The 16,948-nt window shown below is 37.6% G+C and overlaps 1 protein-coding gene across 3 annotated transcripts in view; it reads right to left on the bottom strand.

The window, feature by feature from the left end:
* The window catches only part of ATRNL1 (attractin like 1), a 503,197-nt gene that overhangs the window by 384,335 nt on the left and 101,914 nt on the right, over positions 1-16,948 (bottom strand). For all 3 annotated transcript variants that reach the window (XM_081192831.1, XM_081192833.1, XM_081192832.1), the window contains exons 11-13: positions 15,319-15,403; positions 13,178-13,386; positions 9,255-9,373 (exon numbers count right to left, since the gene is read on the bottom strand). In XM_081192831.1, coding sequence (XP_081048957.1) covers positions 9,255-9,373; positions 13,178-13,386; positions 15,319-15,403 — 413 coding nt within the window. The remainder of the gene's footprint in view (positions 1-9,254; positions 9,374-13,177; positions 13,387-15,318; positions 15,404-16,948) is intronic.

The following is a 16,948-nucleotide window of genomic DNA, read 5'->3' as shown; positions in this document are numbered from 1 at the left end:
TGCTTTTAAGAATCTGGCAACTGTCTTTCAGTTGTTTAGAAACAGCACAGACTAATAATTACTCCATAAATAAATGTTAGATGCCTGTTTCTTGGGCTAGTGAACTTGATTTTTTCCGATGGTTAGGGTCATGTGAACAGAATGCTCAATTAGCATTGGGAATGCCTGAGTTGAAGGACCTACATAGTCACAATTCATTTGGTGGTCTAAAGTATTACCATCAAACCAGCAAACTATGAACCATCCACTTCTGTTTTGGCTAATTAATGATCTGATTTCTACTGAAACTGCTTGGAAACACTTCAGAGGCATTGTCGCCTGATGTCATTATGACATCAGGTGACTGACAGGTGGACAGCCCCAAAGTTGGCTCATGCAGCTTGTGAAGATAATGATATTGGTCCTGCTTTAGCACATAACACAACTGCTATTTTCTTTCAATTTCTGTATAAAAATGTCAAGATCTACATGTGCATTTTCAGAAGAAGTAAACCCTATACAAAACTGGAGTGGAGTCACTAAGGCGGTCTGATGATGTCTTGTACATCTCCTTCCAGGAACTCCTGCAGCTCAGCTGGTGCCAAATGTATTGCTTTCCTTTCCTTTGGACCACCTTAGCAAGGGTGGGGGTGGGGCTTGCCATCTGGGCAGGCCCAGATGTAGGTGGCCGCAGTTACAAGTTAGAAGATCAGTCTGACTGATGTAAGGTCCAAGTGCTACAGGTTGCCTTCGGCAGTGGGAGAGATCATCATGTCTCGAGGACTTCCGGGTTGGCGCCTCTGGCAATGGTGGATTTCCTCCGATCGGGAGGAACCCGCTCCATGGAAAACAGGGTCTGAACCGCCACAGCGAGGCGGAGACCCATCAAAAACCACAGGCGGGAGAAGCCTGTGGACGTGGGATTCGGCTGGCACCTTTGCACCTTTCCACTCGCGGGGAAACCCGGTTTTGGGGATCCGGAGCGACGTGGGGTGAGTGGCGCAGTGCTTTGAATCGACTGCTTCTTTCACGGAGTGAAGCCGCATTGCTGTTGCCGGAGAACGCTGACTTTTTCCTGTGGACATTTGGATTTCAAACAACTGCCCGTGAGTAGAACGGAAAATTGGACTGTGAAATTTCTTAATTAGGCACCGAAAGCGGGAAGGTCTAAACAGGAAGTCCACCTTCCACTTTTTGTAGATAGATTGAAGCAAAGACACGGCAAGCTAGAGTTCAGAAAGTCGTTTGTAAAGGACTAAATTTTCATCATTTAAAACTACTGAACCCCCCTTGGAAGCAGGAGAAGAGGGGGGAATCTTTTTTAGACTGTTTAAACCTGCAGAAGAGAGAGTAAAGAAAGGTAATTTTCCACCGTCTTGAACCTGGGAGCGGGGTGTCAAGACAGACATTTTGGAGAAGCCCATTGACTATGGACAAACGTCTTTGACAAATAGTTAAAAGAACAGAAACATATTGATTCCATTGTTCCCTTTCACTTTTAAAAGGAACAAAATATTGACAAAATATCCGAAAAAGGAAAACTTTGTTGCTAAATCTGCCTTTAAAATAAAAGGAAAAAAGATGGATACAAATAGAAATTGTTTCCCCTAGAGGGAGCTTGTGAAACTGTTATTAAAGTCGAACTGGGGAGTTTTTGCAGCTGCAAAAGATTAAGATCGTGGGACCAGACTTCGACCTTGAACAAGAATGTGCTCAGAGGCTCTGGTGCTTGCCTTTTGCAAGACAAGTGCTTTATTGGAACAGTTACATGAGAAATTGGATTTAATGACAGTTGCGGTAGGAAATTTTGGACAGGCAGTGGGTACCTATATAGAACCCACTCAGGAATTAACCCAGGAATGTGCTTTGACAGATGAAATGAGGGAGGAGGCTGTTGCTGGACCTCGGGTGGCAGAGATGGAGGGAGCTGTGGCCCAGCAGGAACATGAGTCGTTGGATTTGATGAATGAACCTGGTAAAAGTCAGATTTGGAGAGACGGAGATCTGCTTGGTTTGGAGATGGGGGGCTGGATGGAGCCCCCTACGCAGAGATGTTTTGATTTTTCAAGTCTGGCTTTAGGCCGGGGGAGCTCGGAGTTGTGGGGGCCCCTAATTTTGGAGGGGCCTTGAAACATGCTTTTAAATACCACATGGATTTCAGTGTTGACTATGGAAAAGGGGCTGACTTGTTGAGAAGGGACAAAAATATTGTCAAGTTGGAGTCTCCCAGAGTTTTAAAAATTTATTTAGAAAAGTATTGCAAAATTAATGGGTATCAGAAAAATGTTGGAATGAAATTAATTGGCTTTAGCAGAAATGTTAAAAAGAATTATGTAAGAATATGTTATGGTTAAAAGAATTCGGTATAAATAAGATTTAAGTTTTAAGGTTTTTTATGGTAAGATAAGGTTAAAATAGATCAAGGTAATTTAATGACAGAATATTGTGAAAGATGGAAAGGATTTGCTGAGATAATTAACAACTAGAATACAAAAAAGGGAGGTGTGAGGAGGCTGATGAAATAAGTTAATGAAAGTTAAGGATTTGGGAATATTGGATTTGTTTTTAAATTTGTTGTATATTTTTGTTTTTTGATTGTGTTGCATTGTGTGTTTTGTTTTTTCTTTTTGATTTTGGTTTGTATTGATCTGTATTGCTTAATTGTTATTTTTATCTATTCTTTTCTTTCTTTTTCTCTCTTTCTTATTTTTTCCTTCTTTTTTCTTTGTAACTTTAAAATTCTCAATAAATATCTTTTTTTTAAAAAAAGAGATCATCGTGTCTCACTGGTCAGCTACTGACCATCTTAAGCCGGGCTGCATCCATAGCAGTGACCAGAGGAGGAATGACCATTGGGAAGGATGCAGAGAGAAGAAATGGCATAGTGCATCTGCACAACCAGACAACTTCATCTGCCCAGCTGCAACAAAACATACCTCTCCCATATCAGTCTCTACTGCCACAGCAGGCATTGTAACCTTCCAACTATTTGACTTCACCCTGAAAGGCACATTCCTCCATTTTTCCTGAGACAGATGGATGACAACAACAACAACAATGGAGGCATATGGGGATTGTTGCTACATGTATTTTCAGAAAATGAAAAATAAAGTTATGGAATAGAAGAACAAAAGAAAGCACAGGCCTCCAGTTCCAAGTAATGTAATGGAGACACATCAAATTTTACCTGGGTTCTCCCTTCACACTTAATTAGAGCTTAGTTTATTCTGTGCTCAGGCATCCATGCTAGAACATAAAATGTAAAGTGAGAATTAGCCTTAAGAAGAAAGCAACCAAAAATGAGGAGAGTTTAGAATGTATGACATCTGGGGAAAAGCTGAAAGGAATGAAGCATGCTGCGTACAGAGAAAAACAGATTAAGGGGGGAACATGATAGGGGTTTTTGAAGGAAAAAACCCAGCTGCCGTAACATATGTACAACGGAAACAGTGATGTTTCCTTCTGTGGGGGAGAACAGATAAGTGTTTGTGGAGGAAGGAATGAAGTGTAGGAAATCTTGTCGTTGCAGTATTTTGAATTAAGTGACCTGTGCCATCTTTTTCTTTGGCCAATTAAAAGCACATAGATTATTAAATAAAATTATTTAATGGACAAAGCAATTGCCTGTATAGCAGTAGTACAGTGTTGGTACTAATATTGAGAATTAGGAACGCTGTCCTTTTTAAATACTACATTCATTTTTAAAAATACCAGTTGTAGACAAGATCATATTGAACCATGTGGAATACACCATGAAACACAAATTATTTTTAAGGTATTGAAGAAAGGTATTACAAGGTGTTTAGATATAAACACAGAAACACAACCATGTTCTGTTATAAGAACTCTACAGAGCTATGTGCATAACCAATTAGCTAGAGTAAAATATGCAAAGCGACAGAAGGTAAGCCTGTAAAAAATGCACAGATGAATTTCAGAAGACCTTTTTATACCTATTTGCATTTAGTTTGGCTCAGCCATTATACATTATTGACAATGCTGCCTGTGAGGTACATTACAATGAATTTTAAATTGCAAGTAAGCACCATCTGCTCACTTAACACTGTCCTCACCTAATATTCCTTGTTAACATGTCATTATCGCAATGTCAAAATCCTGAAAAGTTCAGGCTGCTTTCGAAAATGAACCCATATGGTAGTAAGTAGCACTGAGGGTAAAAAAGAAAAGCTTGGGGGGGGAAGTATTCTTACTGGTTTCACAGTATGGTTTTCTGACTATAGATAACCAAAGGCTATTTAACAATGTTTGACTTTAAAAAGAACTACTAATAACTACTGTCTGTATTCTCCGTAGTCACCTGCTTCCAAGCTTTATTTCCTTTAAATCCAATTTACACATTCCTTTCTGGACAAATCTCAGTAACCTAGTGTAAATGCAAATCCAATAGGTGGTTCTTGTTAACACTAAGGTCTTACTCAGAGCTAACATCTGTTGCACAAGTTTTATTATAGGTGTAAGTGTAAAAATACATAAATAGAAGGGTATGAATAAACAAACTAATTTCCAACTGTCATATTTTCTTACACAGTGGGAGGATATATTCCAGGAAGTCCCACTATCTTCCTGAGTGGGATGTTGTTTCATGAATGGTAAATTTGCATGTGAACAAAGCAGAATCTACATAAGCATCTATGATACAGACCTACCACACCAGAGCTTTCCAAACTTTTCATGTTGGTGACACACTTTTTAGACATGCATCATTTTGCAACACAGTAATTCAATTTTCCTAGCAAACCAGAGGTTAAACTAACCCGTTTCCAGCCCTGAGAGGTGTGCGGGGAGCATTTGTGCAACAAACCTACAAACTGCAGCTGACACACTAATGTGTCGCGACACACAGTTTGGAAAGCTCTGCACTATACTTTTTGGCATCTATTCCCAGGACTTTCTCTCCACACCTGAATAATTGGGGGTTAGCACCACAGTTCAAATCAGTCGTAAAGAAAGCTGCTGCCTGGACCCAATGTCACTTCAAAACCCAGTTAGACTCACATGACAGTAGTTGCTCTTATATTTTCATCCTGATAAAACTGAAACTGTTTGTTCCACCTCCTCCCACAAAAAAATCTTCTGATGCCTTCAATGTTTTCCATGACTTATCAAAAATAATTGCTAGCAGCTCAGTATGTTCATTAGTTTATCCCCTTAAGATCTGAAGAAGCATCTACAGTTGCCCAACTTATTGAAATAGTTCAAGGTTTGGTTTGTTTATGCCAGTTTCTGGCTATTTTAAATACTCCCTTGTTCCTTATCAACACTACAAATGACAGTTCATTTTCTGCCTAAGTTTCTGTGAATGCTTGTGTTTTCTTATTAAAAGTTGCACAATGATTCTAAGATATCTAAACAACAACATTTATCTACAGAAGGTCTAGAAAGACTTTCCCCTCATATTTGTTTTTCCATTCCACCCTTGAGTCCTGATTTGCTAGATCTCAAAACAAGAGTTATCTTTTATACAGCTATAGACTTTTTGTTTGGCTGGTCATAAGATATATTGTCGTTGTCCCCCCCCACACACACACACAGCCCGTTGCTTCCTTCCTTTTCAGAGTGACATAATTATTAATGTTGATGTTTATATTTATATTTATTTAAAGGCATTTATAACCTACCCTTTAGCCAAAAAGTTTGGAAGACCCTTTGACCAACTTCAAAACCACTGTTTAAGGTACTGGCTTGTTCTAACCCAGGTAATCATAGTTTCCCAATCTGAATGAAATAGAAACAGGAATATGTGTTTAATTGAAGACTTGTGGGTTTAATCACAGTGGGCTGAGAGAAGGGGTTGTTTGGATGGACACAAGGCTTATTTATGTCTCAGCTTTCAAAGCTAAGAAATGATTATCTAAACAAGTATGTGAATAAAGTTTAGTTCTGAGAGGAATTAAGTGAGTGTAGAGTACAACACCCAAAGTATGTACTTTTGTGTTAAGGTAGAAGGGTGTGCTGGGAGTCATGGAATGGGATTCATCTAACTAGTCACATCAGTGGAAGACCTGCACAATGACTTCTGCTAACGCAATAGCACTTTCCCCCCTTCTCTCCTACCCTACATGCCCCCCCCAAAAAAAAATTGGCTTGGGGGCTGGGATAACTTAAACAGAATGCAGGGTGAGGATAGGGGGAATCATTACATCTGGCAAGCTGAAATGCTTGCACAGACAGAATCATTCGAAGGACACAACGCTGAATTTCACTCATGGAGCCAGACTTCTCATATTACAGGTGAAGAAAGGTATAGCATCTCAACTAAAGGTCCTTTTTCCCTATAGCTTGCCTATGTTCATGTGAACACAAAAGGAAGTGTCATTATTCAATGCAGGGAAAATCAAACCACGCCATTAGTTTTCCAATTTATATGAACTGATTTGTACTTGGCCTCTCATTCATACCAAGTTACAGTGTTACAGTCTTTGCCTAGAAAGGGTTTTCCATAGAGTGAACATGTATAATAAGCCTACTCAGCTAAAGTTCCTGAAACATTGCACTCAAAATTTGCAGTTAAAAACTGGGTGTGGGGAGTAAGTAGCAGGAGACATATTAAATGTCTGTATCTTAAAATTTAGTATAGATTTAGCAATATATGCCTAGTATATTAATATAATGTTGCCTTTTTATGTCTGAATAAATCCAAATAGTTTAGATTGCTCTGGCCTGCTAGAAACTATTTGCTAAATAGTAACAATTTCAATTTCAATCACAATGTCAAGAATTATACTGAACATATATGAGCTTTGTATATCCCAGAGAATTTCCCTTTTTGGATACAAAAATATGGTTTAATGTTACCAAAAAAAAAAAAAAACCCCCTAGCAAATTATCTGACGTTACAATAGCCAAGAAATCATTCACATTATTCACAAGCTTGGGAGGTAATCTAGTTTTATACCACATTTCTGTATACTGAACAAAGCTATAAGCAGAAAGGAATCCCCTGTCACACACCCAGAATGGGAACACATATACCCATTCTGGTATATGTGCACACAGAGAGCTACACTGGCACTGTGCACCTACTGTCATGTGTAGGGTATAACGGACCAGGTCCGTTTTTTGAAGGTAAAACAGTGGGCTACAGGCAACAGCAAATGATTAAGCAAGATGAGCTTTAACACACTTTACATTTCAACTATGTTTTCTGTGGTTTAGCATTCCTGACCTGTTTGGAATTTCAGCTTCATTGCTTTCTCAATAAAGATAATATATGATGTGGGGAAAGTCTAAAGTATAATTTCTGTTCATTATCCAGCTGTCCTTGCCTAACAGGCCTTAAATGATATATACTTGTAATGTAATATTCTTGCTTTAGCCCTTCTCTTTTTTTCATTTCCTATCTAGATTTTTTTTACCATTGCATTTCTAAGCACCATATATGAAATATCACATAACCAGAGATTTGGAACTTTCTTTTCAAAAATCATTACATGCAGTTTTTTCTAATATTTGTTTGCTTTTAAAAGAGAAATATTTATCATTGCTATAAATGTTTTTATCAACTCATGAAAAATACCCACAGCATTTTGATGTGCTTCAGAGGGTTTGCCTTATCGCAAGTAATTTTACTCTGCTGTCAAAAGCACTACTGTATGCCACCGATAACACATAAGTAAAGTCAATCACTTTTGATAATAATCTTCATGTTTCTTCTCAAGGGAACATGTATCAGGGTGGTTAGGAGACGGTGCAAAGGTGGAATCTTTTTTTTAAAATGCAAAAAAGTAAAGTAGTGGTAGATGTTTCCCCCTTCATTTTCTTACAAACAGTTTTATATACTATAGAAAACACGTGAAGCCAGGAAAACATTTTTTAAAAACACAACTTAATAGTAATAAGAGGAAACATTAATGTATTCACATTGCTATGTTAAAGTTAACTGTGGATATATAAACGTGGAGAATTGCAAATCCCTAAATGTGTCACTATTGCTGTATCTCACAAATTAAATGATTAAATTAATGTTCTCATTTACCATATATTGCCACGTGCATTCAAGGTAGCAGACCAAAAAACAACAACAACACAGGACAATGTCCCTAGATTCACTAGGTGATCTGTACTTAAATCCTAAACACATTTACCGGGAGTTAAGCTCCCATTGAACTCAATGGGAATTACAGCTGAGTAAGCAAGTATAGCATTAAACTGGAGGCCATGTATTTGTTTTAATCCCAGTTCAGGGTGGGCAACACTGAACTACCACAGAGAGCTATTTTGTGCAAAGACAGTGAAGACTGGCACACTTTAAAAACTGATATTAGTTCTTATTTAAGAACAATATTTTAGTTCATGATACATAAACTTAATATAATATGTATATCTTCAGTGACTCTATCTTAAACTCATCCTGTAAATGTTATTTATTTATTCTGATCTCTTTATACCCTGGACTTCCTCCAATCCAGAGAACAGCACAGCTTCATATAAGAAATAATTAAACTACCATCTAAAATAAATAAAAAAGCCATAAAATCATTACATTACATGAAAGTACAACAGAACATCAGTGTAAAACCTAAAGGGACCACACACACACACACACACACACACACACACACACACACACACCAACAGAAAACCAATTATGAACCAAAAGCCTGGAAAAACAAAAATATTTTCAATTGATGTATAAATATAACCACCAGTTCAATAAATGGGAGACCACCACCAAGAACTTGCATCACAACCCTCTATCTTTCATTAAGGAGGCATCCAAGAGCTGTCATGCTGGAAGTGCACTTACACTTTAGGCCATACTTGTTTAACTTTTTGGATATATCCATAGTGAACAAAGCCTTAAGATTAGCTACAATAGTTAAGGATTTTTATTATATTCTTCTTTTGAGAAAGATTGAACAACTACTTAATATTCATAAACTTTGTCTGGAAATAGAGCAGTTTAGACAAGATGAAGATGATGATGAATAAGAGGTAGCTCAGGTGTACTTTTTCCTAGATGATAACCCCACAATATTTCCGAGAACTCTAGATGATGTGGATTGTCAGCTAAGGCTTAAACTACGTGCTTGATTGGCCAAACCAATTTGTAAAGCAGGTGGTTCTATTACTTTAATTATTTCTCTTTCCAATTATATTATACGTCTTTACAATTAATTTATGATGAAGTTTATTTCGTATGTATTTCAAGCATCTGATTATAATGTGACATTTACATTTTGAAGGCACCAAAAGAGCAAATAAATGGTTACAAAGCAGTGTCATTAATGAAACTGCCACATATAAATACTCACCACACTGCAGTTACTGTTTGCAGAAATGCACTTCTTGTCATCACACCATTGACAGCCATTTGTATTGGCAGTACAGCTGGCACAGTCTGCATATCTGTAACATCTGTCATCTGCCGCAGCTATAATACAAACGAAAGACATGGTGAAGCATCAAGATGAGAGACAAAGGATGTTGCACTTTTTAATTCACACATTTTTAACAGCTGCTGGAAACAATACCCAGCATTTATTCATTGTAAGTATGACCTTCAGTCTGAGAATAAAGTTTCTTAACATGAAGCTATACATGTTAACTATATGTTATTTATACCCCATTATCTGTCTGCAACACTTTTCTTGAAGGATTTCTGTCAATAAAAAAAAAAATCCTTCTTGAAACAAAATCCAAAGCATGAGATGTACCCAAATACTGTATACAAATGTGCTAGAAACTATTTTTTGTGCTGTCTTCTTCATTTATTTAGCAAAATGGGGATGGCTATTTAATTTTACTTTATTGCACAATTCAAAACAAGCATTTACCTGGACTGAGAAACTAACCAAAATGGATGCTTTCTGTGGCTGACTTGTGTATCACCAGAACTGAGATAGCCCCTGAGATAGTGGTCGGCCACAGCTTCTACTTATTTTGTAACCACATGTTGAGCCAAAGACATATATCCAAATATGAAAAAAAGCTCAGAGTTGCAAACTTTGTGCCCCTTTGCCTCATTTTGCACTCACAGCAACTCTATGAAAATGTTAAGCTGTGAAATTATGGCTGGGCCAAGGACACCAACTGTGCTTTATGGCCAAAAGGAGATTTGAACCCAGATCTCCCCAGGCAAAGCTAAATGTTTCTTTATTTACAATATATATCACGTTTCAGGTGGCCATCATGAAGCTTATAATTGGTATGCAGACTATAGCCATTTAATTTGTAACACCTATGCTGGGCTTCAGTTATAGCTGCCATTGACATACATTTTATTTATCTATTATGATTTATTAAATTTGCCCTATGCCCACAGGTCTCAGGGGGGTTCACAACATAAATTTTTTTACTGCTACTACTGATGATGATGATGATGATCTATAATTCTAAAATAGGGAGAAAGGGAAAGGTAAAGAGATAAAAGCTTGCTGACAAACAATATATTTGAAGGGTGGGTTTTCTTCAGGAAATAAAGTCCTAGATAAACACAGAAGTCTCGGAAGAAATAGAGTAGCTACAAGTTAAGTGACTCCAAATGTAAGGTGGGTGAGGGCTGGGAATGCTGTGAATACTGGGAATGCAACTTGAATGCTGAACTGCAGTTTAGTGTGCTCTCAGAAGGTCGTTTTCTACCAGTACCTTGGCAGGTGAAATGCTATTAAGTAAACTTGTGGATCAGAAATAACTGTGTCTCACTGGTTTTCAGCTACACTACAGGAATGGGCTTAACCATACAAAGGGTAATAAAAAGAGGTTCTGTTAGAAAAGTACCTATTGAGAGATCAACGTGTAGGATTTAAATCAGTGTTCAAAAAGAGGCCTGCTTGACTCAAAATAAAATGAAATCTGTCTTAAAGTATTCATAGAAAAGTTTAATTTATCACAAGCGTAGTACAAGCTCAAAGAGGAGCAATCATTTTAATCATTTCACCAAGGAAAACCATGAGAGGCAGACCATGAAATACTATCAAGAGGTTACTTCAGGAAAAAAGCCACCTGCCTGAACCAAATTTACGTCAAAATTCAGCTGCAGCCTCCTGCTTCAATCATGTCATCACACTCTCTCCTATATTTGAAATCCTTTATTACATTCTGATCCTTGACACATTCATTTCTAACTCTTCTCCTTATCACAAAGCCCATGATGGCCTTTCTTTATGCTTTTGAAGCATCTCATCCTTACTCTTACACTTTTCAAAGACCTTTCATTTTACCTCACCTTTCAATCCAGTATTCACGTCTCATTTCTTTACCTTTTATTTATGAGGTTCTCAATAACTAAAGAACTGTTTTGTCCTTATTCAAGAAGTATCTTCTTGTGCCCTGAAAAAGCCCTTACAATATATCATCCCCAATTCATACCACTTCTCAAATATTTTCCGGTTTTACATGCTTTGCGCTGTTTCCCTTGCAATATTTTTTTTTACCTTTTCTAACTGTTTTTTTAAAGAAATGAACTGTATCTTTATAATATAGAATTAATATAGAATAATATAGAATACAGTAGAATTAATCCTTATTGATTCTAAATCTCCCTCTCCCCAACTTTACTAATTACTCCTTCCTGCTGCATCTCCACTGCCCCCTTCTCTCCTAGAGCAGCTCCCTCAAGAACAGTTGATGGGGCAAGGCTACAGGAGCTATACAGTGGCAGAATAGGCCAGAAAGTCCTGTGCACAGGCCTTCGCTTGCATATTTATGGATAAAAGACTGTGAGGTTGTTGTTATTTTTTCTTTCAATACTGGTATATTTCCTAATGAACTACTAAAATAATACTGAAGTAAATTGATGGCAATCTACAAACTTCAAGTACAGTAGTACCTCGGTTTATGAACTTAATCCGTTCCGGAAGTCCGTTTTTAAACCGAAACTGTTCTTAAACCAAGGCACGCTTTCCCTAATGAGGCCTCCTGCCGCCTGTGCCCTTCCACTGTTCGGCTTTCATTCTTAGACCGAGGTAAAGTTCACAAACCGGGACACTACTTCCGGTTTTATGATGTTTGTAAGCCAAATAGTTCGTAAACAGGGTTGTTCTTAATCTGAGGTACCTCTGTACTAATTTAATATGGACATTATTCAATTTGGTTGTGTATTTTTTGATGTGTTTTATTTATTGTTTGACTACGGTATTTCTTTTTGTTATGTACTGAAGTTCTCACCCTGGGCCAGCAGGGGGATACTGTAGATAGTTTTCACTCAGGTCCACATATGCAAATAGGGGATTGAAAGTGACGTTCAGTGATTGGATAGTTACAGAAAATGGTTACAGTTGTGTTGTAGTGGAGCTCTATATAAGCAGGCTGGCTGAACCCTTCAGTTCAGTTCTGTTCTGGCCTGTGAATAAACAAGAGCTGTTTGAAGAATCGCTGTGTCGTCTGATATGTTCACCCACAACTTAACACTTTTTATATTTGTAATTATGCAATTTCTTTCATGTTGTAAGTCTCCTTGAGCATGGTTTTAACAATATAAAGGTGGCATACAAATAAAAGGATGTATGTATGTATGTACGTATGTATATCTTTATATGGCACTCAGCAGAGGTAAATCATATTCAGTTTACGAAAGGAATTATATATTTAGCTGTGCTTATTTTTATCTGTAAGATGCCCTGAACCCCTGTCAGAGAAAAAGGCAGGGTATAAATAAATATATTATTAAAATAATATATCTACATTGATTCTTTTTTTATCTGGGAATAAACACCTTTATAGAAGCTAATAAACATTTCTAGGAATTCCTTTCAAATTTATACAGAACCTGCATAGAAAGGGGGAAGTGGGATTATGGCTGCTGGCCCTGTCCCATACGTGCATTCATCAGAAATGCAAGAGAGCCCATGCATACCAATGCTACATGTACAGACTCTGCCTGCACAATCATGGATCTTACCTATACAGTTGGTACACATGCAGGAACTTTGACACCTCCTGATGAATATATTTAGAGTTATGAAACAACAAAAATCCCCTGTGTTCAAAACAGAACAATCTGATAAACATAAAGCAACACATAGGCTAATAATATACTAAGAATATTTATATAACACTATCAAACTGTTTCTAAATTCACAATCAGTATATATTTTCAAAGCAGCACCAGCACATGCAGTCCCAATCCATCTATACTTGCATTTCGTTAAACTTGTAGAAAGTGCTATGATATCACAGCACTGCTATCATTGCTATGATTAAAATAATAACAATGACCAAGGGACAATTCACTTACCTGTTTTTCTGGGACACTTTGCCCTAAGAATGTTGTTAGCATGACCAGATTCCCACGACACACAGCGGTTTTTGTTCCATAAGCATCTTAACCCTGGCCCAGCAGTTTTACAAAGCTCTTCATCTCTGAATGCTTCACAGTTGGGAGGTTTGTACACAAGGATGTCATTTAACAGAACGCTTGAAAAACCTCCAAATATATACATGGACCTATAAAGTAATAGAAAATAATATTGTGATTTTAGAAGGATATGTATCATCCAAGGCCATGACTCTTGCCTCATTTGCCATCTCCATTTTATGTGAGAGAGTATTCACACTTACTAGTCCTAAGTAGTGTGTAGCTAACCTCCTTCTGCAAGATCCCACTGTTTTGGTTAGCATCAAAAAGAAATAAAATAAAATATATAGGGTGATGGAGGGGGCAGAGAAGTCTAGCCTGGCACTCTGTATCTCACATTCTCCGGTGAACCTAAAACAATCTTACACTTTTTCAATGAATGTAATCCCAGAATGCTATACGGAATAGGCTTACACAAAAATTTCAAAAAAAAATCATTTGATCCAGGTGAGGCAGGCACTTTCAAAAGCAGCTCTCTGAGTCTTGAAGAAAGTTGAAGCTGTCTATTTGAGTGCCTGCCTGCCTCTGCCGTCCATCAAGTTACAAAGAATATCTGAAAACTCTTTTGAAAGTATGTTCACATTTATTAGGAGTTTTGACATCATTTATAGCAAGCTGTATCCACTTGTGGGAGTGGTAGGCAGCCTGCACAACCAATCTTTTTCTTTCCCTCCTCCCCCAAGAGTCCCCTGTAGCACCTAATAAACTCTTCCAGAGCTTTGATAGCACTCTTGAACAGTAAGATCCGTGTCATGTGGAACTGTAGGGTAGAACTGTCTAAAATTTGGCCAGCAGGATCATGGTAGTGATAAACAACTGCAATTATTTTATTGTATGTATACCAATCCATGCTTGATATCCAATAGATTATACAGTTCTTATAAAGGTGCTAAATGATGCATAGAACAAATTGTACTCTGGCATACTTTGAAATGAAACTCTTCCACTTCTCCTGCCCCTCAAGCACTGATGAATATAGTATATCAATGGTATCGATTTCAGACAGCTTCCAATATTCTTGTGTATGCTAACTATATACTGGTACATTATCACTGCTTTATTCCCACCCCAGTGTAATACCAAGGTCAGGAAGCTAATTATAATTGAACATACTTTTGTTTCAAGGTATACCAAGAAATATCAAACTCCAAATTTAATCATTATACTTTTAATTTGATGTAGCATAAAGTTATTTTTGAAATTATTTTTTATTTATATTTTGTATTACTGTTATATTTTGGAAATTTGTATCATGTAAATTACAATGAGAGAGCTTTACATAGAAAGACTGTCCGTAACTATTTAAATGAAATAAATAACATAGCATATTATTTGTAGATCCTATCCAAACAATTTCAGCTCTCTTTTCTCTATTTTCTCAATCAGGTGAACAAAATTGGCAGTCCTCCCCCCTCAAACCAAGGGAGTCAGTTCAATGAAACAGAGGTTCCCATGACCCTTGTCTTCACAGTGGTGTTGTGAGGCCATACAGTGGTGCCCCGCAAGACGAATGCCTCGCAAGACAAAAAAACTCGCTAGACGAAAGGGTTTTCTGTTTTTTGAGTCGCATCGCAAGACGAATTTCCCTATGGGCTTGCTTCGCAAGACGAAACGTCTTGCGAGTTCTTGCAAGTTTGTTTCCTTTTTCTTAAAGCCGCTAAGCCGTTAATAGCCGCTAAGCCACTAATAGCCGCTAAGCCGCTAATAGCCGTGCTTCGCAAGACGAAAATACCGCAAGACGAAGAGACTCGCGGAACGGATTAATTTCGTCTTGTGAGGCACCACTGTATTAGGCCAAAATAAAAGTAAATGGGTGAAAATACCCAGCAAACTTCATAGCTAAATGAGGATTTTATTTCAGGTCTTCCCAGTTCAAGTAGAGTACACAACTCTGGCTTTCATAAGCTCATCATTAATAAGATAACAAATAACATCAGTTGTTCATTAAAAATGTATATTTAAGATAATGTGTTAGAATATGTTTATTTTCTTTTGACTCATTTTTAGAAAAGCATATTTACCCATTGCTGACAACTGCAGAGTGACCAAATCTGTTCACATCACGATGAAGATTAGGTTTTGGAAGAATTTTCCATTCATCACAAACTAGTAAGACAAGGTAAGATAATATGATTTCCTGTTACTAAGGTTCAAGAAGATATAGCTCAGTATTAGCAATAATTGACATTTTGAAATCAACAACCACTAGCATTTACTTTCACTTGTCCCAAGTACTTCAAATGCACCCTCCCCAAAATAAGGACGTAAGGCACATACATGTATGACAGGTTAAAGGAAGCTTCCCATAGAAGCTTCTGTGTAACCAGAAAGGCCTCCAACATTTTCTCACTTTTAGTACTGAAAGGATACCCAGCCAAGATGTGGGGATTCAGCAGTAACATAATGGCCAGGGCTGTCCAGCCCCCAGCTACTTGATTGGGGAGGATCCAGCTGAAGAAGGTGCTCAATTCTGTTCTAAATAAACTCATAAATAAAACCAAACTAGAAGTGTGAAGGAATAGCACTGTTCAATCATCCTATGTTGTGTGTCATATTCCTTGTTGTAAAAGGACTGGACTTGCTCTAAGGGATCTAAGTATAGTGGCATGTTTGAAGATGCCATCGATTTTTCAAGTAGACACAAAATGATGCCTTATTCAATACTGATAAGCAAATAACCATACTGATGTGCTGCTAAGATGAAGGAGGCTTTCATTTTGAAGGGTTTTTTTTAGTTCACACACCACTTAACAGAAGCGTATTTTGCAATGTGATAAAATCCTCCTTAAATGTGGTTTTATTTTTTAAATCCTTAACATGAAATAGCATTAAGATCTCAGAAGTATACTACCAGAAGTCCTAAACCAAAACTGGAGGACCATCATACTTAATCACTGGTCAGGTTGTCTGGGGTTGAGAGGAGTTGGAGTACCAACAACATATGAAGGACCACAAGTTCTCCATCCCCATCCTAAACCAAAATCTGGTTGCTGTTGTGCTATCTCAGATGCATTAGTTCAATTCTCACTTCCTGAGAACACCTATCTTAAGCAAACCAGATGAATATTTACACTACAACATAACTCTGCAACCAATCTACATTATCTCCATTTTTGTCCAAGATTCTCACTTTCATGGTCTCAGGCCCTTGCTAGTCCTTTCATTCAATGATTCCATATTAAATCAGGCAGTTATGGCCTCTGACCAGAAGCTATGCTATCATTCAACATCAACACACACCCTTTCAGACCCTTTCTTGCTCTCAGAAAGCAAGTTATCGGTCTGCCTTATGGCTCAACACCTGTGCAAATAAAAAACTAGAATGTGTCAATTAAAAACCTTCACCTAGACTCCCCAGTAGACCATGAACCCGCCAAGATTACTGTGGTTCATAATTTCATTATCTTCCTATTAGTGGGACAGGCAGTAATAAGTAGCATCAGGAATGTTTGAGCATTAAAAGAATGTCACCACCAATAATAGCCCAACAATGAATGGGTGCAGGACAAGGCTTGGGTGGTATTAAGAACGGGTTGTGTATTTCCCATATTCCAATGCATGAAACCCCTAGATGCACTTATACTATTTAGATTGCATGAGCCTTAGATAGTTATATTATTTATAGGAAAATAAAAGTGATGAACAATTATG

The sequence above is a fragment of the Podarcis bocagei genome (assembly GCF_964188305.1).
Source record: "Podarcis bocagei genome assembly, chromosome: 4".
NCBI classification, from domain to species: Eukaryota; Metazoa; Chordata; class Lepidosauria; order Squamata; family Lacertidae; genus Podarcis; species Podarcis bocagei.
The sequence above is the reverse complement of the archived record's forward strand: the minus strand, read 5'-3'. Positions and strand labels throughout refer to the sequence as shown.